Genomic DNA, 27,573 nt, shown 5'->3' on the forward strand with positions numbered 1-27,573 from the left:
TCGCAGCACAGATCCCAGGGGAACACCACTACCCACATTCCACCAATTCAAATATCATTCAACTATCCCTACTCTCTGCTTCCTGTCACTACCATCATCATAACCTCAAAAAGGGTAATGATGATATGAGGAGGGGAAAGATTGGAGGAAAATCTGGTACAAATAGGATCAGCTACATTTCTAGTTTCATGTGTGATAAAGAATTTATTAATTTTAAAAACTGAAACACAGATCAAAACATATTGTATTGAAGTCAACTTTTTTTTTAAAAGTTCAAAATAGGTCTTTCCGGGAAAAATTCATTAATGGTTTCCAGATTATATCATTTACGTTGAGGTTTGTGATTTTACTCATACTTTAATAAATAGGAAAAAAAACAAATTCTTTAATTTTAATAATCTTGTGGATGATGTGGAGAGGCCTTACAAAGCAATAACTTTTATGCTAGTCAGTTTAATGAATTTGCATTGTTTTTCCACTGTTCAGTTTTCAATAATTCCAAAATACAAAGTCACCAACAATTTCTCAATTCCAATGCAGCTTTCAAGAAACACACTTTCTAAAGGCTAGACAAATATTTTGTACATTATAAAGTAGAACTGTAGAAACTTAATGAACCACAAACATTTCCCTACTCAATACTTTCAGAATAAAATTGTGGACTTTACGCTTATGTTTAACAGCAGTCTCTTCATGGAAAATAAGTAACAACATATTCTGGAAGATCTTTAGTTTTTTTTCAATGACGTTAAAGACAGGCGATGATATTACTAATATATCCTGTAAATTTTATTGGTAGTCAATTTACAAAGCAGTCATTGCTATTACGCACAACATGCTCATTTCAGATTTACAGCTGAGTGGGACAGGTATAACTGTATTCAGGGAATTACTTTAATATGGCAAAATGGGACTATATGTTCTTCAGTCAAGTGAAAATCTAATCTAACTATATTGCTTGTTAGAAATGACATTTAACAGTATTCCAAATATCCTATTTTAACATTGAATGCCACCCATAAAACAAGGATGATGCATTGCAAAGATCTTCCTGTTAAATTAACAGTTTGCAATTGTGTTAACTGCGAAGCCCATCAAAATTTTATACAGGTTGTTTTTTTTGGAAAAATGTATTGCAAAATTCTAAAGATATTGTGTAAGAGGAAAGACAAACATAACCATCTTCCAGAAATAACTGATTAAGCAGCAAATTATTATCCATTAAAGTATTGTTTCCAGCGATACAAGTGGTGCATTTTGAGCATCTTTTCTTTTTGGAGATCAATTACAAAAAAACTCATTTATAAATTATGGTTTCTGTAACTGTTTTGCCAAAGGGTTACCCATAAAACCTATTGAGGAAAAGCCTGTAATTAGTTTGTAGGAATGTGCACAAGGTCTTGATCTCTCATACGGTCACTTATTTTACACTGGACAACCAATGTGACAGTCTCACTTTTCCCAATTTTGCTAAAATAAAAAGTATTTTTTTTTTAAAAGTTATTTTAAGTCCACACCCAGTTTTATCCTGCTTTAGCATTTAATTTTTGTTTTTTATTTTTATTCCAGAAATGCTTCCAATATATTTGAAATACAATAGTAATATAAATACATTAAAAAGTCATTTTGTTGGGGTATAGATTTTTAATCATTCTGAAGTAAACAATTAAAATCTGAAAATGCTGCTGCAAAACACACCCCTTTTAGAAATAGCAATAGTTTCAGATTCACCGTAATTAAGAGGCATAATATTGGCCACCCACTGTAAAATATGCATGACCAGCACAGTAAATCTGAACCTTCTGCCTATTCTTGAACTATTTGTTAGCTCCGTTGATCCATACATCTGTGAAAGAAAACCATAGGCTCTAGTTGGTCACTTTTTGTACATATACAAATGTAATTTTAATTACATCACTCCAGCGCACTGTCTTACTCTTCCCCTTCTGCACCGTTTCCCCAAAAGGAGTCCGATTTGTTTGCAAGGTTGCAATGATTTGGTCTCTCCAGCAGTTTTATTCTTGTGCTATGCTTCGTAACACATACTTCACTGTGTAGGCAAAGGCTGCAAAACCAACAATGACGAACAAGTTTGCTAAAGCTCCCCCTAGGAGTCCATGGTTTCGGTTGGCCTGTTGAAGGCCTTGGTGGTTGGCAGCCGGTAGCATTGCATGGCCATTAAGAAGCGGCATACCATTCTGGTGCACTTCACCATCAGGGATAACATCCGGTAGAGGCAGGGCCTGAGCTCTGTTACTTAGTTCTTCTTGAGCTCGTTGCTTTTCTTTTATTTCCTAGAGGCATAAGAGAATAAAACTAATGTAATTAAATCTATTTAATTTGGAACCTCCTAATTTCTTCTTCTTTCCCTTATATTCTGTTCTTTCAATCCCAAACTCTCAAATGTATCATGAATCTTCAACCCAGAAAAATATTGCCACAGAACGCAAGTGCTAACTTTTGGTTGCAAGATATGCAAAAACAAACTGAACTCTGCTTTTAACATAAAACTCCTGCTCAAGAGCATTTGAAGATTTCAATGTTGCTGACTGCCCTCAACCCTTAAGGACATCTTAATTTCCTCATACTTGGAATCACCTTTAACCACTTTTGTACTGTCACCTGCATAGATTACATTCCAAGAGTGCAGCATTCATGAGTTACCTCCTGGCATTTACATTACTAAATCTGACTCCTTTATCCTGGTGGCAGAATCATAGCCTGCAGAAAAACAGGTCTACGATTCTGCCACTGAGGTAAGGACAACACATTTAGTAACGTAGACATTAGGAGCCAGCTCACCAATGCCAACCTTATAAGGGTCAGTAGAAAACTGGATAAAGCTGCTCACCCTCCCCAATGATACCCTTCGTATAATTATGTGACCAGAACTTCCCCCTGGAACTCGATGCAGGACTAACCAACATCATATACAGCAACATAATTTCTTATGACGTGTGCTCTATCCTTCTATTAAAGCGACCCTGTCGTTTATTTGCCTTTATTTACTGAAGCCAAGCATTGTGATGATGATTCCATAGATTCATCTACGATGATCTCCAGATCTCTTTCCTGATCAACATGGTCTATTAAATAGCTACTCTCTCTTCTGATTTTTACTTCCATTCTAAAAATTCTTTTGTACCCATTCACAGTAAATGAAACATGCTCCTACTTGCCCAGTCAACTAAAGGATCTAAATAATAATGAATCTGGCTTCATTGTTTCCGCTGTCTATTTTGATATCTACAGACACAAGATTTTGCTTACAATACAATTGGCCAGATCATTTTCATACATTAGAAAATAAAATAGCAAGTGCCCAAGATTGACAATACATTCAATATGTTGTTAATCCTGAATGTTTATGAACACTTACCTCCACTAAATCTGGGAAGAGCTCACAAAATACTTTATCCTTTAGATTAAAAGCACTGCTTTGGGCAGCAAGTTGTCTTTTCTGCCAAGAGGTAAAGATTCAAAATATTAGCATTACTTTTGGTTCATTCAAGGACCAGTACAAACTTCCACAAGACTCATTTTTATGAATTATTTTGCCAATTAAAAGAAAACACTTCAACATTTATTATTAAAACAGATTCACAAGTAACCTTTCAAAGATTGCAGTAAAATCTTTACATCAAAAGTTAATTTTTCTTCTGGAATGTACTATTAAGCACAAGCTATTATCTATTAAATATTAAAAATGATGTGCGGTCTCAAGATTCTAATGGTATTGCCCCAGTGGATGGCAGTGCAAGCAAAAACAAACCATGACCAATTGATTACAACAGGGTTGAACCTAATGTCATGTGATGGCCCCTCACCCAAATGAAAAGTCAAACAGAAGTCAGAACAATCAATCTCTTGAATAAAAACTGTCCCCCCACACCGAGCCAAATTTTAGCCTTCAACCCCACCCCTCCCATTGGACAAGTTTTCTCCCCTTCAACCACCTACCCAATGTCCATGTTTTCAGCCCACAACCCCCACTCAGCAAAATTTTGGCTCTCATTTCCCTCCAAACATTGAGCAAAATTTTGACCCTCAAACCCCCCCCCCCAACAAATTGATCCAGATTTCAGCCTCCAATATCCCACCACCACGGGGCGCATATTAAGCCCTTACTTCCGGCAGCTATCTGTTTTCAGCCTGCACCCCCCCTCCCCGTGACCCTCAAATCCCATTGCCCCCACTAAGCAAGATCTTGGCCCATAACACCGTCCTCTGCCACTGTCTTCTCCCTCCTCCTTACCCTCTTCCCTTCCGACATGCCTCCTCCTCATCCCCTCTAACCCTTTTTGACCTGAAAAGTTCAATTTGGTCTTGACTACCTATGTGCACCTAATGTTTATATAATATTCAACATTAGGTTTTTGGGGATATTTTAGAACATGTAATGGAAGCTGGTTTCTCAAATAAACAAAGCACCAAGTACATCAAGGTTTAAAAAAAAGAGGCAAGTAGGGAGGGAGCGTTGCACATGGCAGCTGAACTGCATCCAAAGAATTAGGAGGACAATACTTGTAGTAAGTAATTCAACATTTCTCCTCATTCAAACTCCATAAACAAATGTGTCATGCTGAAGTAGTACAGAAAAAGAGCTGGAAAGCTGAGTAAGAGGGCAGTTTGGAGCATATTACAACAATTAGACTTTTAACTCAAATTATTAAAACCAAGAGGATACTCTGGTGAAAAAGTGAATGTTTTGTAAAAGTATGGAAATTTCACCATACAGCAGCCTTGCAGAAAGTGCATGGAGACATTTTCATATATTGACCCTAAACGTGCCACAGCATGAGTAGAACAAGCTTTTTCTATTCCTGGTGAATCACAACTAGCGAATAGACAAAGATACAGTTTAGTGCCCAGTTTCAAGGGCATTAGCTTACCCTACTTACTTAAAAGAAACTAAAGGTGCTCTTACATTACTGCGATGACATCAATTCCCAGCGCTCAGGTCTCCTGCAGTCAATGACAGTCAAGTATAAACTTACTTGCCTCTACATGACCAATGGCTAGAGGTCTACCTTTTAGCTGGTCCCCTAATCTCCCACCATGATGCCATGATGCCATGATGCAAAGGGGAACTACGTATCTGCCCTACACAGAAGTCAGAATTAGCTAATTTGGTAAACACAGGGCAGCAGCGCATGTATGTCACTCTCCTGAGACACAGACCCCAACTAAAGATAAAACTGCTATAAGATGTTGAGAAGCCTAGGTTCAAATTGGTTTGACACATACGTAGAAAACATGATTCAGACCCCAGGTAGGCATTACTGGCTCAGGAATTTTATGTCCCTGATAGCTTTCAGGTAACTAGATACCAGTGAATGTTCACCAACTAAATGCACTACCAGAGGTGGGTAAAATGCTGCAATGGCTGTTACATAAACTTTTAACAAGCCAGGTGATAGACAATGAGTTTATAAATACTACCAATAAGTGTGGATGGAGTTACTGTAATGGCTTGGTCGGCTTGAATCTTGTGACTAATCATGGGCAGCAAAGGAAAAACTAGCACAGCAGAAGGGAATTTCTCCACGCAATAAATATCTTGATGCCTGCATTCGCTTATTTTGAAAACTTGCAATAGATAACTCCAAGTTTCAAAGATAACCTGGGGTGTCTCCAGATAAATGGTGCACTTGTACGGTTGGACCATAGTCCTGTACAGGTTATCAGCTATGACATTGAGCCCTCAAGGCTTTGTGCAAGAAGATGGTTGTATGCTAATAATTAGTGCCACCTTTGCATGATGTTGAGACATGTCCAACACAAACCACTCAAGTAGTGCTGTCTGCCCAGACCAGTGTCCTTTTACATGCACATTTGGATAAACGTTTCTTGAATGTGGTACATTAGTCCAAGCATTAGTTACCATGGAAGAGCTTGTAGCTACAATCTATTCAGTATATTGGTCTCAAGACTATCAAGGTATTTGCTAGCTTCTATTTATTCAATATCCTTACACAATAGTGTGTGTAGAGTGGTTTGGGGACTACTTCATATACAATGGCACATATGCTTTCCCAAACAGTTTTTAGTGTATGTCTACATTGGCGGCCAGACAACAAAAATTAGTTGATAAATCCACTAAGCCCAGGAGTGGAGTCCTCACTTGTGATAAAGCTTCTTGAACAGAAAGACACACACTTGGGAGCAGATCTAAACATCAACTAAAATGCAACAAGATCCAAGAACCTAGGGAACGGGACATTTCCCCATGCTGTCCAACTAAAAACTTATATCTTTCCTCAAAAATTTCTGATTCATAACTGCCATCTGCTTTTACTAACATAACTGGACCTTGGCTTAGTGCACTCAATCAATGCTGGTACCTGGTGACAATAGGATACTTTAATGATGCTGTTTGAACAGTTGAAACACTGACCACTGCCTTGCTAAAGACTTGATCTGCATCAGTACCAACAGCAGCAAAAAAGATCTTGCAAAGCTGTGGAAAGAGAGTCAAAACTTTAAATTTAAGAAACTTCACAAGGAAGGATACTGTGTCATCAACAGGCACTTATGGGAATAGCATTCTGAAAACTCACTGTTCCAGCAAGCGAGAAAGAAATATATTCAAACTCTACCAATGGTTCAGTATCAACTAGCACTAGAGTACAGCTAGTGAGACTGATAGTCAGCCAATGTTCTTGAAACAAGAGTTTATCAATTTCAACACTTGTTACCGTAATTCAGTGCTTGAATTGGAGCAGGTTATCCAACTCCGAGGGGACCTCCAATGCCTCCTCCCTGGCTTTGAGTTGATACAGAACACAACTCAACTTTGGAGCATTCTTGGGACCCATTTTTCTGTATGATTTGGAGGTCTACTTCTTTGACAAGCTAATGACAGAAGCATCTCTGAATCTATTAAATGAAATCATCCAAGCTAGCAGGATCTCTTTCCAGCACATTCAATGATCACAATATGCCTTGCTGCAAAACTTGAAACATGTTGCACACATATACAGATCATGTGCTGTTGGCAGACAACATTTTTGGAAAGGCTATGTGGCAAGATGAACTGATTTTAAAAGCAAGCATCGACATCAACTGAAGCAAAACAAAGCACAACTAATGAACTTAAATATGGATATAAAATATTCTGAAACCAGAAAATTGAAAAATGTTAACCTTTACAATTAAACTGCAAAAAGTAAAGGCTACTAAAATGACCAAATGTGTTAAGATACAAACACTGAAGATTAGCTTGTTTTCCCAGTGTACTGATAATAGAACAAACTGCTCCCAGTGACAAAGAATTTACATTTTCAAAATGAGGCCCTAAATACAGAAGTAAAACATGGCAATGTGGTCAACACAACTCCTGTATGGTACCAAACTCAAAATAGCACCTAGGGTACCTCCCCCCACTTACATATCAGCCCAGTAAATTGAGACTGATTAATAAGGAAGAATCAAAATTAATACAAAACAAGATATCAAATGATTTTAGAAGCATTACCACACCTTTTAACAAAGTTCCTTGAGCATAAAAAAAATGACAAAGATTACACAGACCTGGAAAATAAGGAGTGAAAGAGACGTCGTTATTTACCCTTCTTCGCTCCGTACAAAAAAGGTTTCAAGGGGCACTAACTTTAGTGTTTTCAAATCAGAAAATAGTACGGTAGAGTTCCAGAAGTGCCCGTTAGCTAAACTCACTCACAGTGAGTTGTCAGTTTTTGCCCAAATCACCAAAAAAAGGCACTCCAATTGAACTGCACCTCCCACTGGCTGGGGAGAGTTATGATCAATACAGACAAAGAGAAATTAGACAGACAACCTAACTTCCTGATTTAGGAGAATGGGAGACTATAAGAAAAGAAAAGTGAAGTGGAAGAGGATAAAAATACAATTTGAAGGGCACGCTACATCATTCAGTTCAAACCTCAAAAAACCCACAACATGATGATAATGAAAGCCTTGTCTTTAGTAATGAATGGAAAGAACTCACTGTATATTCTGAAGTTTCAATACTGCCCAATGTAGGCCCTTTCTCTACCATGAAGCTAAGGAGACCCGTCAGGATTGTAGAGACAGACCAGGCTGGGTTCCAGGTATCTGGATGGAAATCAGTGATTGAAAGACATAACCTGCAAGGAAAAGGTCTTTACTAAAATTATGGTTCTTTATTCGATGAGGTTTATGCAACTCCTCAAATCACTTAGCTCACAGATATCCCACATCAATGAACTGGTAAATAGCATTCTCACTCCTTTTAGGCAATTTATCAAAAATGTATTTTCCTTTGGGACTCTCGATCTCTACAATTTAAAAAGGTATTATTTTTAAGGCAATACTTAAAGTGACTGGATGTCAGCCTATGATATCTCACATAGTGAGATCCTGATCTCAAGCAGGGCTTCAAAGAGGCAGTGATGCAACTCTGGACAGGGGGGCAAGAGAACATCCCTTCAGCAACTCCTAGTGACCAGTTACGGAGCAAAGTTCTGGAAGGTCAACTATAAAGCTCTTAGATTGAGGAAAGGTGTACTGGATTTTGAGGAGGAAAAGAATGGAAGATATAGGAACTAAAACTATGGAAAATAAATAATGTAACATTATAATGGATGGAACTTTTAGAAATTCCTTGTGCCACAACAGAAATTCTTCATTTAAGACTTCCAGTAGGTCAGCTCAAAATAAACACATTAAAGATTCTTACACTGTACAAAGGCACTTGGATAGGAGTTTTAATTAAACGATTTTAAGCAACGTGTAGGTTTTGGTAAATTTCATGTTGGTGTTGTTTCTGGGAGCTCAGGAGAAAATACTTAAATTCACGCATGCTTTGCAAAATAGGTAGAACTCCAGATTATAAATTTACGGTGCATCTCTCGCATACAATCACTACTTACACATATAACAGTTATACAGATGACTGTCCAAAGACATACAGTATATGTGCCATCTCAGCTTATTAGTTATTGTTTTACAATATTTTTGCAAAAGTTCAGTGGCTGGAAACGAATTACCAAATTGCTGACGAAAGGCATCAACAATCACATTATAAATTACCATTTCTGTAACAAGCTATTTACAAGAGATGTTCCAAAAATAGCAAGAGAAATTGTGTCTGAATGGATATGGGTACAAGAGGAAAATGGGAAACAATGGAATTTCAATATATCAAAGTTTAAGTGGCTGGCAAAAAGACTTTAAAATATTAAGATTCCACTGGACATGCAAATGTGGATCAAGGAATTTTATGAATAACCAGTGGATCTGCAAAATAAACCACCTAATGAGCCTTGTAATTTTTTTTGTTGGAAAATGGCATTATAACTGTAAAAAACACAAAGTATACCAATCAGAGTTCACAGCAGAAAGTCTGCCACTATTTGGTTATGTTTTTGTTTTAAAAAAGAGCAGCATACAACATGCTACTCACAACAGGTAACATTCTTACATTAGCACATGAATAATAATTTCTGTTTGCATCGATCAAAAATGAAAGCAACTTATAATCTTGATTAAAGCAATTACAAAATGTGTAAACATTTGCTCACTAATTATGATGTTCAAATTTTTAAGCAAACTCAGTATGTTGAAAAAGTCAAACTGATACAACACAGTTGGGTGTAAAAACCTTTCCTCTTTGCAAATCTATTTCAAAATGATAAATGGATCAAAACTTTAATAATGCGTATAAGTTGGAACTCACACCGGTGAGGAAAAACTTGTGTCAACTCAGATATTCAGTGCATTCCACAGGCCCCAGCTCATCAATTGTGGAAAAGCATAACAAATTCTATAGCTTGTTTCACTTCTCTACTTTCTTCTTCCTATTTCCAATATATTTTCTCCCCTACTTTTAGCTGCCTCTCCCCTAATCCACACACCTATCACCAGCCAAAGTGAAGCAATGAACCCAAGCCCAGGCCTGGCATTTCTGCCACTGGGAGGTGATCTACACAACAGCACCTTGGGATGACTTTCCCTCCCATGTCCTCTCCAGCTGGAAGGAAACAGCTTTATTTACACTCTGCACCTCTCAATAACTTAACTGAGATTAGGAATGGCCTATGTTAGGACTCAACTGGGGTTCAATCACAGATCGGAAAGCCACCTGGTTTCAAATAATAAAGGATTTTTAAAATGTTCTTTATGGGATTTTAGCTAGCCAGCTGATGACTACTTTAAATTGGGTTACTGCTTGTTGGGATCAGCTTGTCTATAAGCATAATTAATTCACATTGCTGGCTGGAAAATCACTTGAGACAAATGAGTCACCTCTGGCTAGATAAACTGACTAATGAATGGTAGACAAAGGTGCTAGAAACAGTTAATATTGTTCAACCGGCTGTGAGAAGCAGACAGCTAATCGTTTACAAGATTGCTGGCTGACTGAGGAAAAAACTATCACTCCCTGTAGGAGACTTGATTTGTTTCATGAGGTACACATTATTAGGAAAACCCATCAGACAAACTGCGTGGCTTTAAAACCTACTTGTGATTTGACATCCATGTTTGACTGTGAAAGACAATTGATCTTTGGTTTAATTCAGACTTCCAAATAAAGAGATGGCTTATTTCAGGTCCCAAATCAAGGTTTGTTTAATGAATTTCTGCTTTGCCAAACATTGACAAGCCGGGGCTAGTGGAACATTGTATATTTCGTTACAGATGTGTGTTCTAACTTATGAGCATTATTAACGTTGTGAAACATTTAACAATTTGAAATATACTTGCAGTACTAGAGCGAAGTTATTTTACTGTGATCTAGTAAAATCTGCTGTTTGCTCTTGCTCCGTCTGGCTTGATTTTACTTCTTCATAAACCTGATTTATAGTTTATAGCCCAGGAAATATGGTCCACCAGAGATTTATTTGTCAGTCTGAACGATCAGGAGAATATAAGGCATCTTGCAGTATTTCCAGTCAGCCTATCAGCAGCAAAAGGAGTTTTTCGTCACCACGAACATGCTATATTATCAGATACTTCCGACGTAAGGAAACGTCTGTTCATTTGAAGTGAGGGCTTGCTTATGGGAGTGGCTTTTTGTGTTGAGGGTGGGGATAGAGCGCCAGGAAAATGCCTGAATTGTAACACTGTGTGGCTGATGATGAGTGAAAACAATTTTTTTTTGCAAGGCTTCTTCATGCTCATTGCGAGCCATGGCAAAAAGTGTTATATAACCTTCTAGTCATTCAAAAGAATGTTAAAAAATTTGCATATATTTCTAGCATCATTGGTTAGGGACAGTTAAGCAGTTTAGCCGACGGAGCTTTTGAACTTGTACCAATTTGAAACCATTATTTGAATTGTCGCACACAATTTTGAAGGGTTTGAGGACAGGTATGTGTCAGAAATTGGAAACATTAGATTCCTTTTGGCATAAACACAGCAAATGTAAATGCTATAATCAGTGTGAATAACCTGTGAAGTCTGTAGGAAGGGAAGAACTGATGACAGCAGATCCTTATGCTTTGTACTTTCACGTGACTAATGAAAACCTTACATCAAAAACAAAACCTCTTACCGGGTATTGCATTTGAATCTTCCATTTGGTGTAATCATATAAATACTAGGGGGTTTGAAGGGGAATTCTCTGGGGAAAACTAACTTCCCATGATAAAGACCACCTAGAAAACAAGAGCACTATCAGAATATGTATATATTTCACTTTTATATATTTAGCAAACATTTAAAACATACCATTCTTTATTGCACAAAGCCTTTGATCATGTGAAAAATGGACCAGTAACAGTTTTAACTTAAGCGACAGCAAATTGCACAATAAGCAAACGACTGGCAGAGTCAACACTGCAATACTTTCACATTTTGAACACTGTTGTTTATTTCTTATTATAGAATTAGTTTCTCATTATAGAATTAGTTTAGAAATTCGAGTAAATAGTTCAGAAAATGTTTGCAAATGTAAATCTTGGTTTATATTGTGGCAGCTTTTGAAAATAACTTTTTTTTTAAAAAAGCTGTGAAGCAAATCTCATGTTTCCTCTCTCATCAACCCCATTCTTCTCCCCATCCCAAATATTCAATGGAGAAACCAAACTATATTCTAAATATTCTTTCCTTTTGAACATTCATTAAGGTTAACATCCTCAATCTATATCAGCAGCAAACTAATTACCACTCGTGCTCTCTTTAAATTTATCCACAAGCATAGCTTTTTCACTGGTATCCACCTGCAAGCAGGCATGTAGTTCCACATGAACTCTTGAATATTAGAAGCACTTTCTTCACAATTGAATATGCTATAAAAAGAATACATTATGAAGACTTGAGATAAAAATTACATCACATTCATAGCATGGACCACGATCAGGACCAACTCTTTATTTGGTCAGTCCACCGATAGATATATATATCTATCTATCTTATCCTATGGATCTACCTTGCCTCCAGTAATATCAATTAATAGTGACAGTGTTAAGTCGCTCCTGCAGTTAGTCTACAAATAATAAATTCCCCAGAAAGGTTTAATTTCAAATCAGACATCACTCAAAATGTAAATTCTATATCGTATGTCTATTTTTTTTTGTGATGAAGCCTCATGTCCCAGTTTTCTGATTGGTTCACTGCTCCTACTGTGAAAAATAACCAGACATTAACAAAAAAAATTAGCTGCCTTTCAGTCTCTACGACAGGTCCCGGCTTACAGCCCAGCAAAGATAAATAAAGGGTAATTCAAATTCCTAACTTACCTCCGCAGCTGCCCTTACTGCTCTCTCGCTGGCAGCCCCTCCACCTTCCCAACCTGCGACTCTCCCCTCAGGGCATTCACCCTCCCCACGTTTCACATTTTGAGACAGGCTTTTGCTCTTGCCTGCCACTTGCTTCCTGTCCGCTTCCACCTTGTGCTCCCACTCACTGTCTAACCTCTGCTCCTTAACTTGGGAGAAGCCAATCAGCTCACATTACCTCATCTATATCCAGCAGGATGGCAACGTAACTTTGCCATTAAACTTTCAACTGAAGTCAAGATTTTGAACTTATGAAACTCCTTTTTAACAATGAATCCATTCACTATTGGAAATTAAAATGCATTGTTACCTTGAGAATGTTCTTCGTCTATATCTTAATGTGCAGTAAAATGTTATTGATGGAAAATTGCACATCACACAACTTGTACATTGCATTTGATATTCAGAGGATGAATGATTAAATGACAATACTTAAACTTTGACGCAGTACCATTAAGAAATATAAATTTAAATTCTGCCATTACTGCCCAACTGTGGAATGTCAAAACTGCACGTCAGTCAGAAAGGTATATATTTAACATGTTGTGCAGCAACCAATTTATTATGGAACGATAAACACGACTAAAGAATGTGATAAATCAGGGAGAATGACATTAATACACTAGCCATCAATTATCAAATCAGAATTTACAGGAATGCTAATACATACCCTCGTAAGGTGTTTTCTCAGGACCTCGTACCACGTAATGCCTAGCAAGAGAAGGTAAATGTTAAGGAAACCAACATTTTCCATTTTCTGCTTCCTGAATAAGGCTGTTCTGTGCTTAAATTTTGCAAGGAAATGGTCATTTGCAATCTAGTAATATAATAATTTTGCTGTACTCTGGTCCAATGCCATGGTGTTTGGGAAGCCTTTATAACTTTGAAATACTGTCATTTTTCAACCATTGACTAACATTTTTATACCCTAACATAAAATTACAAGAAATCGATAGTGATGGTGGGGAATAAAATCACACAAGAGCAAAACTTCTTAAGGAGCATTGTTATAGTAATTTTACCCCAGTGGATTGGGGGCGGGGGGAATACAGCAAGCAATTATTGTTTAGATCTACTAAGAAACTGGCATTTTTCCTGAAAATTGAAGGACTTGGCTGCAAGTCGTAGAACTTTGCCAGATATGACATGGGATGCTGTCAGTTATTTTACACAAAATCAAGGGTCACAAATTACTGTCACCGTTTTATAGTTGTGACTTTTTCCAACATTTTTTTCCCTCTTGTAATTGTCTGTTTCTGGAAACTGCGGTCAAACCAATGTCATTTACAAACTGAAAGGTGTAGCTTTTACATTTTGCCGCAGTGAGTTAGTGAGCCTTGGTCGGTGTTGTCCAATATGTTAGCCACTAGCCACATGTGGCTAATTGCATTTTTATCAGTAAATAAAAAGTGAGTAACAGACTCCATTGTTGGGCATGTGATCTCAATACTCATATTTGCACAGCATGTACACTTTAATCTTGTTTGTTGAGTAAATATACACATGAAGCACATTTACCTGTAATGTGAGTACGTCACTTTCTACTAGAATTTGTGCACGTGGCTAATCCTGTGTCGATGTATTCATGCTTGTGCCAGTCAGCCATTTCTATTGGACAACACTGGCCTAGGTAAAGCAATTGACCTCAAACTAAACAAATTGCTTATAGTGACGCAGGATCCTCACTGTTCCTTCTGTCGATCCGCAAGGCAGAAAACATTCACAATACTAGACTGCTTTGTACACGCTGATGTAACATACTGATTAATGATTAAAATGATTCACAGAAATAGAAACATGGGCGAAATACTGTACAGTACAATTGGAAATTTATATTGCATACAACTGGGCGAATTGTTTAAAAGATTTGGTTGTTCTTCCAGCTGCTCCTGAAAGACAGTCGCTGGTATAAATACATAAGCACTGTTTAAGGAGCTTTGTGTACATCTAAATGTACAATAGCACATGGCCATAACAAATGATCACTGACCTAATACTTTTACACTGGATCCCTTTTAATGTAGAAGCAGTATCTTTGCAGATGGCTAAGTAGGCAGAATGTTAATATCCTTTGCATCTGGTTAAAAATGGGATTGTGGCATGGGAGTTGTCTCTCATCATTGGGACTTTTTCATTTCCATTAGCTCATCATAACACACATTAGCCTGCCCCTCACATCCGCATGAATTCACAAAATATTCATGTGGAAAATCCCGCAGAATCCCAATGGGGTTAAGCACATTGTCTGATTCCAAACAGTGATTCCAGTAGACATTCTAGTTCACAATAATTAGAAGTGTGCAGTTTACCCCTCATTCTTAGGCCAAAGATCTGTAGGAGGCTGGGTAGGTGTCATTCCGATAAATGAGGGTAAATTTTGTAATCTAGCAGCCCAAAACTGGGCACCCATGAGGCACTGTGGTTTATCAACAGCAACAACTACTTTCATTTATATAGCGCCATTAACAAACTTAAATGTCCCAAGGCACTTCACAGGAGCAATTATCAAACAAAACTTGACACCGAGCCACATAAGGAGATATTAGGATACGTGACCAAAAGCTTGGTCAAAGAGGTAGGTTTTAAAGGAGCATCTTAAAGGAGGCGAGGGAGGTAGAGAGGCAGCGAGCTTTCGGCAGAGAATTTCAGAGCTTAGGACCTAGGCAGCTGAAGGCATGGCCGCCAATGGTGGAACAATTAAAATCAGGGATGCGCAAGAGGCCAGAATTGGAGGAGCGCAGAGATCTCGGAAGGTTGTAGGAGGCTACAGAGATAGGGAGGGGCAAGGCAGCGAAGGGATTTGAAAACAAGGATGAGAATTTTAAAATTGAGGCGTTCCCAGACCAGGAGGCAACATAGGTCAGAGAGCACAAGGGTGATGGGTGAACTGGACTTGGTGCAAGTTAGGATACGGGCACCAGAGTTTTGGATGAGCTCAAGTTTATGGAGGGTGGAAGATGGGAGGCCGGCCAGGAGAGCACTGGAATAGTCAAGTCTAAAGGTAACAACGGCATGGATGAGGGTTACAGCAGCAGATGAGCTGAGGCACAGAACTGTATATCACCACAATCCGTGACCTCATGACTCACCGCATCCCTTACTCCTCCATCATCACCAAGCCGAGACACAAACCTGGTTGAATGAAGAGCGAAGAAGGGCAAGCCAGGAGTGGCGTCAGGCAGAACAAAAAACATTTTTAAAAAACTAGGCCAACAGCTTTATTTTGAACCTCATATTTAAATGTGAGAAAGGGGCAGATGTTAGGTTTTTGAAAAGGCATTTTGTGCAATTTGATCAGTTCAGGATCTATTTTTGTTTGATAGAATTTCAGCACTTCTCAGTTACAGTTCTGATCTATTGCAGCCAAAAGGATTGTTTTTTTTAAGCTATATGATTGGTTCGGTTTATTTTTCCTTAGTGGTTGATTTTGCTCAGTGCTCATGGTTACAGAGCTCTGATTTTTCACTACTTTGTATAAAATTGGAGCAAAGCAAGTGAAAGTGTGTCACAGAAATCCACATATAGACAGTGTGTTGGCATCAGCATGACAGAAACTGCACTAGATGTACCATTTTCATGAAGTATCAAAAGGGAATTGACTTGGGTGCAAACTTAAAGAAACCACAAAAGGAGTTAAATTAGCTAAGGATGAAGTTGAAAAAGACCCAAAAAGCTCATTAGATTCGGCACTCAGTATGTCTAGCCAATGCAGAGCAGCAATTTAAATATCTGAGGTTCAAAATAAAGCTGTTGGCCTAGATTTTTTTTTTAATGTTTTTTGTTCTGCCTGACACCACTCCTGGCTTGCCCTTCTTCGCTCTTCATTCAACCAGGTTTGTGTCTCGGCTTGGTGATGATGGAGGAGTAAGGGATGCGGTGAGTCATGAGGTTACAGATTGTGGTGGTATACGGTTCTGTGCCTCAGCTCATCTGCTGCTGTAACCCTCATCCATGCTGTTGACTTCCTCAAGTCTAGAGGTAGCATCAGCAAACTGTATAGTACTGAAGTCAGACCGCACCTCAAGTACTGTGCCCTGTTCTGGTGCCCAAAGACACAAGGGAGGCAATAAGAGGAGAGCTACATGGCTGATCCCTGGTGTTAGAAATGACTGGAGAAACTTGTGCTTTCCAGCTTTGAAAGGAGGTTATCTTGGAGACTCACAAGATAGTAACCGGTATGAAAAGGTAAACCTGGAAAAATATTTTAAATTACATTGTAACAGTTGGACTTGGAGCCCACGTTCAAATTAGTAAATGGAAAATTTAGTATTGGAATTACTTCACATAAGTGTTCAATACATGGAATAGACTCCCAGATAGAATAGTGGAGGCAAAAACCTAGGAATGAATTACGAACCAATTGGATGCTGCAACGGGCAGGGATTTCAGGGTCATTCTGGACGGATGAACTAAAATTGGTTGAATGGGCTTCCTTATCTGTAATCACTGTGATTGAGATTATATACACACACAATTGTTTAAGTAATCTTTTGAAGCTAAATATACTTACCATTCAAGAATATTAGATGGGAGAGGTTCTGCGCAGATATAAGGCACTGGATCTTTCTTTATTCGAAGATAGTCCTGTTTCAGTCGCTGCGTTGCTGTTGTTGGAGCTCGCTTGTTACTGTTGTTGCTCATCTAAGGAAGTAACATTTTCTTTTCTCATCAAGCAGTTTAAAAGGTGTTGGGATGTACTCTTACTGCCAAAATCAATTGGCCAGTCTTTTAGAGTAAATGGGTATATAAAAATATATGATGAAAAGTAGGACCAAAAATTAAAATCAAATCATGAGAACTAGCCAGAAATACTGTAAAAAAATTAAAAATTAAACAAGACATGCAGTTGCAAAACTGATGGAAAAACTGGTGAGAAATGGTTAAAAGATTAACACAAAATCTAAGGGCTATTCACCTACTACCACGTTTGAATAACGGATAAGCAGAACTAATAGCGCATTCATACCCAAGAATATAACATACATCAGCAATGATAAAATTCAGTCAACTAAACCTCACTTTGAACATTCCCAATATATGTGTCTCTACTAAACTGACTGCGAAATCATTCCCAAGACTTATCAACACCCCAGCTCACAGTGCTGCTTGTACTGCGCAGAAACTTCTACAGCAGCTGATTCCACTTTAAACTCTGCACTTGCAGTGACTTTAAAGTTGCTTTTTGAGACTATTTAGCAGCTGATTCTCTACAGTGATTGCAAAACTACATTAGCCATTCACCTTGCCAGCAGCAAGATACTTTGTGTTACTATCGGCCACACCAGCTGTACATCTCCACATCATGACCAGCTGTAAGCACCTCTTGGCAGTATGCATTGCCCGCAGCAGCAGCACAGGTCTCAATTATACTAATGACTGCAGTTGTGACAAAAATGTACTTTTTTGTCTGTGCTTAATTTTTTAAACATATCTTGTATTGTTAGAATCAGCACATGAGGGATTAAAACAGGATTGCACAGGCTGTTTCTCTAAGGAATATACACAAGGTCAGTTCCAAACAAGGTGACTGTGATAGTCTTCATAAGAATTGATCAGACTGAAGACAACAGTAAGTTCCATATGTCAATTAGCTACAGTTCAAAAATTAATTGGATGTGAAACACAGATTTCTTGAGGACATGATAAAGTGCTATATAAATGGCATTAAATAAATTAAAGTTCCTTCTTTCTAGTATCTGCACGAGTAATCTGGTGATTACTATCGTTGAGGTCCTGTTCTTTAAGCTAACTCCCAATTCTTGAAAATCCCTTTTGCGGAACCTCAATTCTATTCCTTCCTACGTTACTGGTTCCAATGTGAACCACACCTTTTTGCTGTTTCTCTTCGCTATCCAAATTCTTGTGCACGAGCGCAGTTATATCCTTACCCTGGCAGCCAGGTTGCAATACACAATCAGGATTTTTGGTTGTGACTATTAAAGCACCCACGTATTCCCCAGACATGGAATGACCCTATTACTACTGCATCTCGCACTTTACTCTCCCCAGTGCCACAGCATTGCTCATAGTTGCCACTGTCACCTTTTTATCCCTGCAATGCCTCTCGTTTCTTCTTCCTATCCCGATGGATGGTTAGCCACTTCCTTTCCAGTGCTTACACAGTGACAAATCAGGAACGTGCACTTGACGAACCCTTCAGCCTCCCAAATGTTGCAAGTGCCCTCAGCTGCTCCTTAAACTCAGAGACTTCGAGTTCAAGTGTAAGCAGTTGGAGACACTTCCCACATGTGATCATTTCCTTGTGGTTGGTTGGAGTTTCATTACCAGCAGCCAATAAATGGAAGTTCCACATAAAAGGTTATTAGTTAAGCTCAAAGCTGTGAGGATTCAGGGTACGAAACTGGCTGACGGGTAGAAAGCAACAGGTAATTGTTAAGAGGAGTTATGTCAAGGTGGGGGAAGAGAGGGAAACATTGAGCAGGGTGCCCCAGAGATCAATGTTGGGACCACTACCGTTTCTGATTAACAGCAATGAATGGAATTTAGAAACTCCATGTAAATTGGTCAAATTAGGCAGGAAAGTGGATTTAGTTGAGGGAGCTTATAAATTATAGAATGGGATGGACAAAATATGTAGGTAAGCAGAACAATGGTAGATAAAATTTAATGTGGAAAAGTGGAAAGTACTGCATCTAGGAAGGAGAAATGGGTGACACACATACTCAGTGAATGGTGTTGAAATTGCCACGGATAAAGTAGGGAATTCCATAGTTAGAGGAAATAGAATGGTACTTTTGCAGTCGCAACTGAGGGTCCTGAATGGTATGTTGCCACCCAGGTGCCAAGAAAAGGGACATCACTGAGCATGTCCAAAAGATTTTGGAACGGGAAGAAGAACATCCAGAAGTCACGGCTCAGGTTGGAACCAAGGACATTGGAAGAAGTAGAACTGGGGTCCTGCAAAGGGGGTTTCAGCAATTAGGAAATAGGGTAAATACCAGGACCTCCAGGGTAGTAATCTCAGGCTCACAACCAGAGACACGTTCAGATTTTGGAGACATTTGGGACCAGTTCTGGGGCATGCGTGGCCTGTACAGGAAGGATAGGCTCCACCTGAACACAGCTTTTTTTTTTATTCGTTCATGGAATGTGGGCGTCGCTGGCGAGGCTGGCATTTATTGCCCATCCCTAATTGCCCTTGAGAAGGTGGTGGTGAGCCGCCTTCTTGAACCGCTGCAGTCCGTGTGGTGAAGATTCTCCCACAGTGCTGTTAGGAAGGGTGTTCCAGGATTTTGACCCAGCGACGATGAAGGAACGGCGATATATTTCCAAGTCGGGATGGTATGTGACTTGGAGGGGAACGTGCAGGTGGTGTTGTTCCCATGTGCCTGCTGTTCTTGTCTTTCTAGGTGGTAGAGGTCACGGGTTTGGGAGGTGGGGGCTGGGGGCAATGCCTTCCCTAAGGGAGTAACCAGTTCTGTGGGAAGGGTTTAAACTAATATTGCAAGGGGAAAGGAACAAAAAGACAAAGAGCAGAGATTAAAGCAAAAGTTGCAAGGGGTGCAGTAGAGAGAGAAAGAGAGAGAAATAAAGAACAGGTCAGAGGAAAGAAGAATTAAAAGGATCTTTAAAAATGTTGGCTAAAGAGACAGGTTTGAATTGTATGTATGTAAAAGAAAAAGTATTTGAATAAAACTGGTGAGCTGGAGGCACAAAGTGCTATGGGGACCATGACATAATGGAACCATGTAAGTATTCAGCCCATTGTGCCTGTATCGACTCTTTGCTACAGCAATCCAAAACCGCCCCGCACTCTCCCCAAAGCCCAGTATCTTGCTCTGCTTCAAATATTTATCCACTTTTCCTTTAAAAAGGTGCAATTATTTCTACCTCAATCACTCCCCGTGGCAAAACATTCCATGCGGGTAAAGAAAAAGAACTTATATTTGCATGGGGCCTTTCACATCCACAGGGCATCCCAAAGTGCTTCAAAGTCAATGAATTACTTTTGAAGTATTGTCACTTATTTTGTAGGAAATGTCAGCCTAGATTTTGACCTCAGGTCCTTTGAGTGGGGCTTGAACCCATGACCTCCTGACTCAGGCATGAGTGCTACCACTAAGCCAGGTTGACATTTAAAATTTCTCCAAACTCTGCTCCTCACTGACAGTTCAAATTGATGACTCCCCAACCAGAAGGAAGTCTTTCCTTATTCACCCTAGCAAAACCATTCATAATTTTTAAAACAACTCTTAAATCTCCTCTTGGCCTTCTCTGATTAAATGGAAGTGGTCCCAATATCTGACGCCTCTCCTCATAACTATAGTTTTCCATCCCTGGTGTTATCCTGGTAACTCTACATTGTATGCTTTCTATGGCTTTAATATCCTTTCCATAATGGCAGGCCCAAAACTGTACACAAGGCTAACTGTAGTCAAACCACTGTCTTGTACAACTTTATTACTTCTTCAACCTTGTACTCTACATTTCCTTTTATAAAACCAAAAATGCTACTGGCCTTTTTTTTAAAAAAAGTGTTATCTACCTGCAGTCACATTTTCAGGTAATTATATATTTGAACCCCTAGGTCTCCCTGTTCATCCACACCCTTCAGCATCTTTCCATTAAGTGTATATTTTCATTCCTTCTTTTAACTCTCAAAATATACCTCGCATTTATCTGCATTAAAATTATATCTGCTACAAGTCTGTGTATTCCGCTAACCTGCCTGTGTCCTCCTCCTGAAACCTTTTATAATCCTCCTCACTGTTTGTAAACCTGCTACTTTGGGTCACCACCAAATTTCAATATTTTCCCTATACGCAAGTCCCAATCATCTATATATAGACAGGGAACAAAAAGGCACCCAGCACCGGACCCCTGGCGTACACCACTTCCAACCCTTCTCCAATCCAAGCAATACCCTTAACACTAACCCTTTGTTTATTGTCTGTCATCTTCTCTTATACCATACTCCTGAAACCTGAGAAACCTGATCAAATGTCTTCTGAAAATCCAGACACTGCATCTACTACATTCCCTATATCAATCCAATCGATCAGGTCTTCAGAAAACTATTAAATTTGTCAAACATGACTTGCTTTAACAAATCCGTGCTGGCTGCTCTTGATTAACCCATACATTTCTAAACACTCACTAATTTTATTTTGAATTATGGATTCTAAAGAGTTTGCCCACAACCAACGTTAGACTAACTGGTCTATAATTACCTGGTTTATCCTCCTCTCCCTTCTTGAACAGAGGTGTTATATTGGCTACCCTTCAGTCCACCGGCACAATTTGCATATCTAAGGAAGATCGAAAAATTGTGGTCAGAACCTCTGCTATCGCCTCTCCGACTCCTCCATCAGCCTTGGCGGCATGCTATCAGTGCCCAGTGACTTGTCCACATTGAGGTCTGCCAACTTCTTCAGAAGCAATTCCTTTTCTGCGGTTATCTTAAGATTTGTTCCACATCCTCCTCTGGTACATCGACAATCTCATTTCTACTTTGTAAAAACTGACACCAAATATTTAACAGCTCTGCCATACTTTCAATCTTCAAAACTGGATTTCCCTCTTCATCCTTGAGTGCTGCTGTCCTTTCACTAACTGTTCTTTTACTTTTAAACATGCTTATAACAGCCCTCATTATTTTGCTGTTACCTGCTAGTCTTTTTCATATTCCTTCTCAGCCCTTCTAATCTCTCCTTTCTCTTCCCCTTTCTATATTCCTTATCGTTTTCTTTAATAGTTAGCCCTAATTTTATCACGTACTTACCTTTTAAGTTTCAGTTTATTTTTAATTTAGTTATCCACTGAACTCCACTCTTTGATGTATTTGTCTTATAAGAATCGGTCTGTCTCTTATTTGAAGATTTCCCAAGACATCCTGTTCGCTAACTTTTCTAGCCACTTAATTTGAAACAGATCCCATTTTACATCACCGAACTTTGCCTTTTTCAACCCAGCAACTTTATCTCTGGCTTCATTGTCCTTTTTCTGTTTTACACTTCATCCAATGTTGTGATTATTTCCCAATTACTCTCCTACCTTACTTCATTTCCCACAATTAAATTAAACAATGCTTCTATCCTTGTTGGACGAGAAACATCCTGATCTAGGAAGTGGTCTTGGATACATACTAAAAAGTATTCCCCACTTTGACCACATGCATTACTTTTATGCCAGTCTATCTGGGACACTTAAAATCACTCAACAGCATTAACAGAGCTGCGGCTTAAGCTAAGGCAGGACAGGAAGCTAAACATTCCTGGTTAGAAAATATTTAGGAGGGTTACAGTAGGAAAGAGAGAAGGGACAGCAATATTAATTAAGGATTCCATTACAGTATTAGAGCATAAGGATAATGAAAAACCTGAATCTATTTGGTTACTTAAGGAATATGAAGGGAATTCTTACACTATTGAGAGTTTATTATATTCTGCCGAATGCAATAGAGCAGGAGATACTTAGACAAATTAGAGAAAAAAGCAGAAATAACAGGGCCATAATAATAAGTGACTTTAATTATTTAAAGACAGAGTGAGGTAAAAGTAATGAAAAGGGCAAAATAAGAGAGGGGTTTCTACATTGTATCCAGGACTGCTTTCGAGATCAGTTATTTTTTAGTCCAACAATGAAGGTGACTGTGCTGGATCCAGTTCTAGGAAATTACATGGAGCCAGTCAGTAACGTAAGGGTAGCAGTCATCTGGAAACAGCTACCAGAATTTAATAAAAGTGGACAAAAAAAAACTGAAAAGGAAAGAGTCAAAGATAATGGTACTTGACTGGAAAAATTCTAATTTCAATTAGATAAAAACCACAGATAAATTGGAAAGTTAACAGATAAGACTTTGTACAAAGAATACGAAATTTTCAAATGGGAGACAATTAAGACATATTCCCACAAGAAGTAAAGGTGGTGCAACAAAAACTGGTAGTTCCTTGGATGAGGAAAGAAATTCAAATTAAAAATGCATATGACAACAAATCTGGGGCTAACATGAAAGAAAATCCAGAATATAGAGGGGAGGCAAAAAAGATTAGAAAGGCAAAGAGAAGATATGAAGAAATTCTGGCAGGGAACATAAAAGGAAATGGCAATTGATTTTGCAAAAACAGATAAGTAAAATAAGAGTCAAAGAAAGCATCTTATTGAGCACGAAGGATTGGTGGAGATACAAAATAAGTAGTTTATTGGTTTGCACATAGCAGTGTGACAGTGGGAATTAAAGGGTCCAAGTGGAGAAGCTGGAACAATCATACAGGATAACTACCGATAAGGAAGCAGCACTGAAAAAAAATTGGGGTAACTCAAAAACAAGGAAACGGCACCAGTCCTGATAGCATGCATCTTAGAATGCTGAGGGAAGTTAGAGACTCTGACCACAATATCTCCAGGTGCATGGTTCATACTCCTGTGACTCGGCCAACGTTGTCTACCTCATACGTTGCAGGAAAGGATGCCCCAGAGCATGGTACATTGGCGAGACCATGCAGACACTGCGACAACGGATGAACGGACACCGCGCAACAATCGCTAGACAGGAGGGTTCCCTCCCAGTCGGGGAACACTTCAGCAGTCAGGGACATTCAGCCACCGACCTTCGGGTAAGCGTACTCCAAGGCGGCCTTCGAGACACACGACAACGCAAAATCGTCGAGCAGAAATTGATAGCCAAGTTCCGCACCCACGAGGACGGCCTCAACCGGGATCTTGGGTTCATGTCACGCTACACGTAAGCCCACCAGCGAACAAAAGCTATCTGTTTTTAATATAACGGGTCATTTGCTGGCTTTCTCTGCCTTCCGGATGTTTCTGCACCTCTCTCTCTGTTTTTTTTTCCTGTTTGTTTGTTTTTTTTGTTGAATGTATATTCGGGGGTTCTGTAGGTAACACCTCTCTGTCTGAACACGGTGATTGCCTTGGCAACGGGCAGTTGCAAAGACTGTCTGTAATCACCATGTATTGTTCTGTGATTTATAAATGCGTAGGCTTCGAGGAGTTCCTGACATTTACCTGAGGAAGGAGGAAGCCTCCGAAAGCTTGTAAATTTCAAATAAAATTGCTGGACTATAACTTGGTGTTGTAAAATTGTTTACAATTGTCAACCCCAGTCCATCACTGGCATCTCCACATCACAATATCTCAAACATCGTTCGATATGGAAGTTGTGCCACAGGACTGGAGGGTTGCACATGTAACACTTAAGTCAAAAACGAAGAAAGAGATAAATTAGATAACTATAGATCAGTCAGCTTAACATTGGTAGTGAGTAAGCTTAAAATTAATATTCATCAAGAAAAACAGTTAAGGACAGCAGTATGGATTTGTAAACGGCAAGTCATGTCTGACAAATTTAATAAGGTTATATGAAGAAATAATAGTGTACTGATAAAGGAAATGCAGAGTATGGTTTATGCATGTTTTTCAGGCAGGAGGGATGTAAACAGTGGTGTGCCTCCAAGGTCAATGTTGGGGCCACTGCTCTTCTCTCAAAAAATTATCTGGACTCAGTGCAGGGGCCACAATACCAATATTTACAGTCAACTCAAACAGGGAGCATAGTTAACTGTAGAGAGGACTGTAAGCAATTTCAGAAGGAAATAGATAGGTTAGTAGATTGAGGAGATAGATGGTGGTTGAAATTTAATGCAGAGAACGTGAGGTAATACAATTTGGAGGGAAGATAATGGACCCATGCACTAAATGGTAAAGAGACTAAGGGGTTCAGATACACAAATCTTTAAAAGTAGGTGGACAACTTGATAAGCGTATAAGAAGGGCATATGGGATCCTAGGTTTTATAAAGAGGCATAGAGTACAAAAGTTTTCAGCCACTGTCACCCGACATGTGCGTTTATCTAAAATTTTAACTCAATCTAAGTGGACAAACTAAAAGTGATTTTGTGCAATTGCTTGCTGAGAGGGAGTTAGCTGTTTTCCTTTATCACCACTGCAGCATGAGGTGCCTTTATGAGGAAGAGTGAAATGCACATCCTTACATTTGAGAAAACTGCATGACTGTGAACCAGCAATCTCAGATAGAAGCATCACACTATTATTTACAAGATAATGCTGGAGACAGTTTTGTCTGGGTAAACAGACCAGGTTGTTTAATTTGGTAATCAATCAGATGAGTTAGGGGTGTTAAAACTGTCACCGAGCTCTAGCAACCTGCATTACTTGCAATTATTTACTTACTCTGTACACCAACCTTTAAACATTTATTTATTCTCTTTTAAGATGTTAAATATCTCATGATCATCCCTAAGCCACCTTTTCTTCAATGAATGCAGCACCTTGTTTTTCTCATATCTCAGACACAACTTATGAACTTAGTTGCCCTTCTTTGTACTTCCTCCTTGTCTGTGGTATGGTGCCCAGAAATGCACACTTAACATGGAGGAGAACCAGTGCTGTGTGCAAATTTCCATTTCCTGGACTTGTGCCCTCTCTCTCTTTATACATCCTACAACGCTACTTGCCCTCATCACCACTGCAGCGCATTGCACTGATGGTTTAACAAGGTCTTCCCCTAAAATCCCAAGCTCGCTCTCCTGCCTGCCCAGCCCCTCCCTCAACACCCACAAGTTTGGTATTTACATATTGGCCTAACATACATTGTGTTTCTGAATCCACGTTATGTACACCAGAAACATAGGAGCCCCAGCACCAATCCCTGAGGCACTCCATTCAGTGCTCCAGCCCAACATCACTCCCTTAACTAGTAGCTGCTGCTTCCAATAACTTATCTACACCTAAGTTACCCTAGGATTTCAGTGTTTTAAGCTGGTGTAGCAATCGTTAATGTGGGACTTTATCAAAGGCTATCAATCAGTCTAGGAACACTATGTCAAAGAGCTTTCCAACACCCACTTGGGACATCACTTGCTCAAAACGATCATGGGGGTTGGGATGTCAGGATTTGCCCCTTCAGGGCTGGCTGCCACTTACAGGGTTATTGTGTATAAATTGCAGAAGTTCGTTCCCAGTCAACACTCCCATAATGTCGCCAGCTGCTGATGTAAGGCTAATGGGTCTGTGATTGCCCGGGTTTGTTTTGTCCCTTCCTTGAAAATAAGTGCCAGGTTGCCTTGTTTCCAATCCAGTGGGAGCTCCCCGAGTCTCTGATCTCCCATCAGCACATTCCTCGTCTCTCAGCACCTTCCAGGACCGAACCCTCAGCGCCCAGAGGCCGGGGCCCCAAAGCCTGACCCGGACTCCTTCCCCGAGAGTCCCGCCCTCCCAGGTCCTTTCACAGCGTCTCCCGCGGCTTAGCGGGGCCGCCGGCCAAGGCCGCTAAGAAGCGCGGCTGGAGCCAGTGCCCGGCCGGCTGCAACCCAAGGGCCTGAGCCCCGCGCCCCGGGCGCTGCTCCGCGGTCACCGAGCGAGTCCCGGGGAGGTCGCGGCATTTACCTCGACATGAAACCCGTCCAACGCCTTCCGAACGGGACCCCGGATCCTGGATGAGCAGCTGAACCACGTTCCCACCGGGATTTCCCCACCGCTCTCTCCCCGAGTGAATGAACCGAGACCCGGTACGGCGGCGAAGCAAAGCGGCGCTAATATGGCGGCCGCGGGCCGAGCTGGTGCAGCGCTCAAATACTTCCGGCTCGGCGCTCACCGGCTCCCTCTGGCGGCAGCTCCCAGCTTATCACCAGCAGCTCAGTCACTCCCCAGATGACGGCAACTGTACCAGGCGCCTCTCAATCTGGCCAGCTGTACCTCCCATCTACAGTTCTCATCCTTGTGTTCTCCATGGCCTCGCCCCTCCCTATCTCTGTAACCTCCTCCAGATCCTACAACATCTCTGCGTTCCTTCAATTCTGGCCTCTTGTGCATCCCCTTCGCCAATGTGGGTCGGCGAGCACAGGGTCGATGG

General features: G+C 39.8%; 1 protein-coding gene across 2 annotated transcripts; it reads right to left on the minus strand.

The window, feature by feature from the left end:
• Positions 1-1,624: 1,624 nt before the first annotated feature.
• On the minus strand, positions 1,625-27,313 carry ube2j2 (ubiquitin-conjugating enzyme E2, J2 (UBC6 homolog, yeast)). Of its 2 annotated transcripts, XM_067970492.1 has the most exons (8): positions 27,108-27,313; positions 21,914-21,991; positions 17,233-17,363; positions 13,393-13,433; positions 11,498-11,600; positions 7,970-8,108; positions 3,380-3,460; positions 1,625-2,294 (listed from the first exon to the last, which is right to left on the minus strand). In XM_067970492.1, the coding sequence occupies exons 3-8, from the start codon at positions 17,361-17,363 to the stop codon at positions 2,016-2,018; spliced, it is 774 nt and encodes a 257-aa protein (XP_067826593.1). In that variant the 5' UTR covers positions 21,914-21,991; positions 27,108-27,313; the 3' UTR covers positions 1,625-2,015. The 2 variants fall into 2 exon arrangements, with proteins under 2 accessions (XP_067826593.1, XP_067826592.1); XM_067970491.1 differs by lacking the exon at positions 21,914-21,991.
• Between the last annotated feature and the right edge of the window lie 260 nt (positions 27,314-27,573).

Source organism: Heptranchias perlo, chromosome 32, assembly GCF_035084215.1.
Source record: "Heptranchias perlo isolate sHepPer1 chromosome 32, sHepPer1.hap1, whole genome shotgun sequence".
Taxonomy (NCBI): Eukaryota; Metazoa; Chordata; class Chondrichthyes; order Hexanchiformes; family Hexanchidae; genus Heptranchias; species Heptranchias perlo.

Coding starts and splice junctions, on each gene's coding strand:
- ube2j2 (XM_067970491.1), bottom strand. CDS start 17,363: ATGAGCAACAACAGTAACAAGCGAGCTCCAACAACAGCAACGCAGCGA. Junction 13,434..17,232: donor CCATCTAATATTCTTGAATG/GTAAGTATATTT, acceptor TTCTCTTGCTAG/GCATTACGTGGTACGAGGTC. Junction 3,461..7,969: donor TTGAAACTTCAGAATATACA/GTGAGTTCTTTC, acceptor ACCTCTTGGCAG/AAAAGACAACTTGCTGCCCA.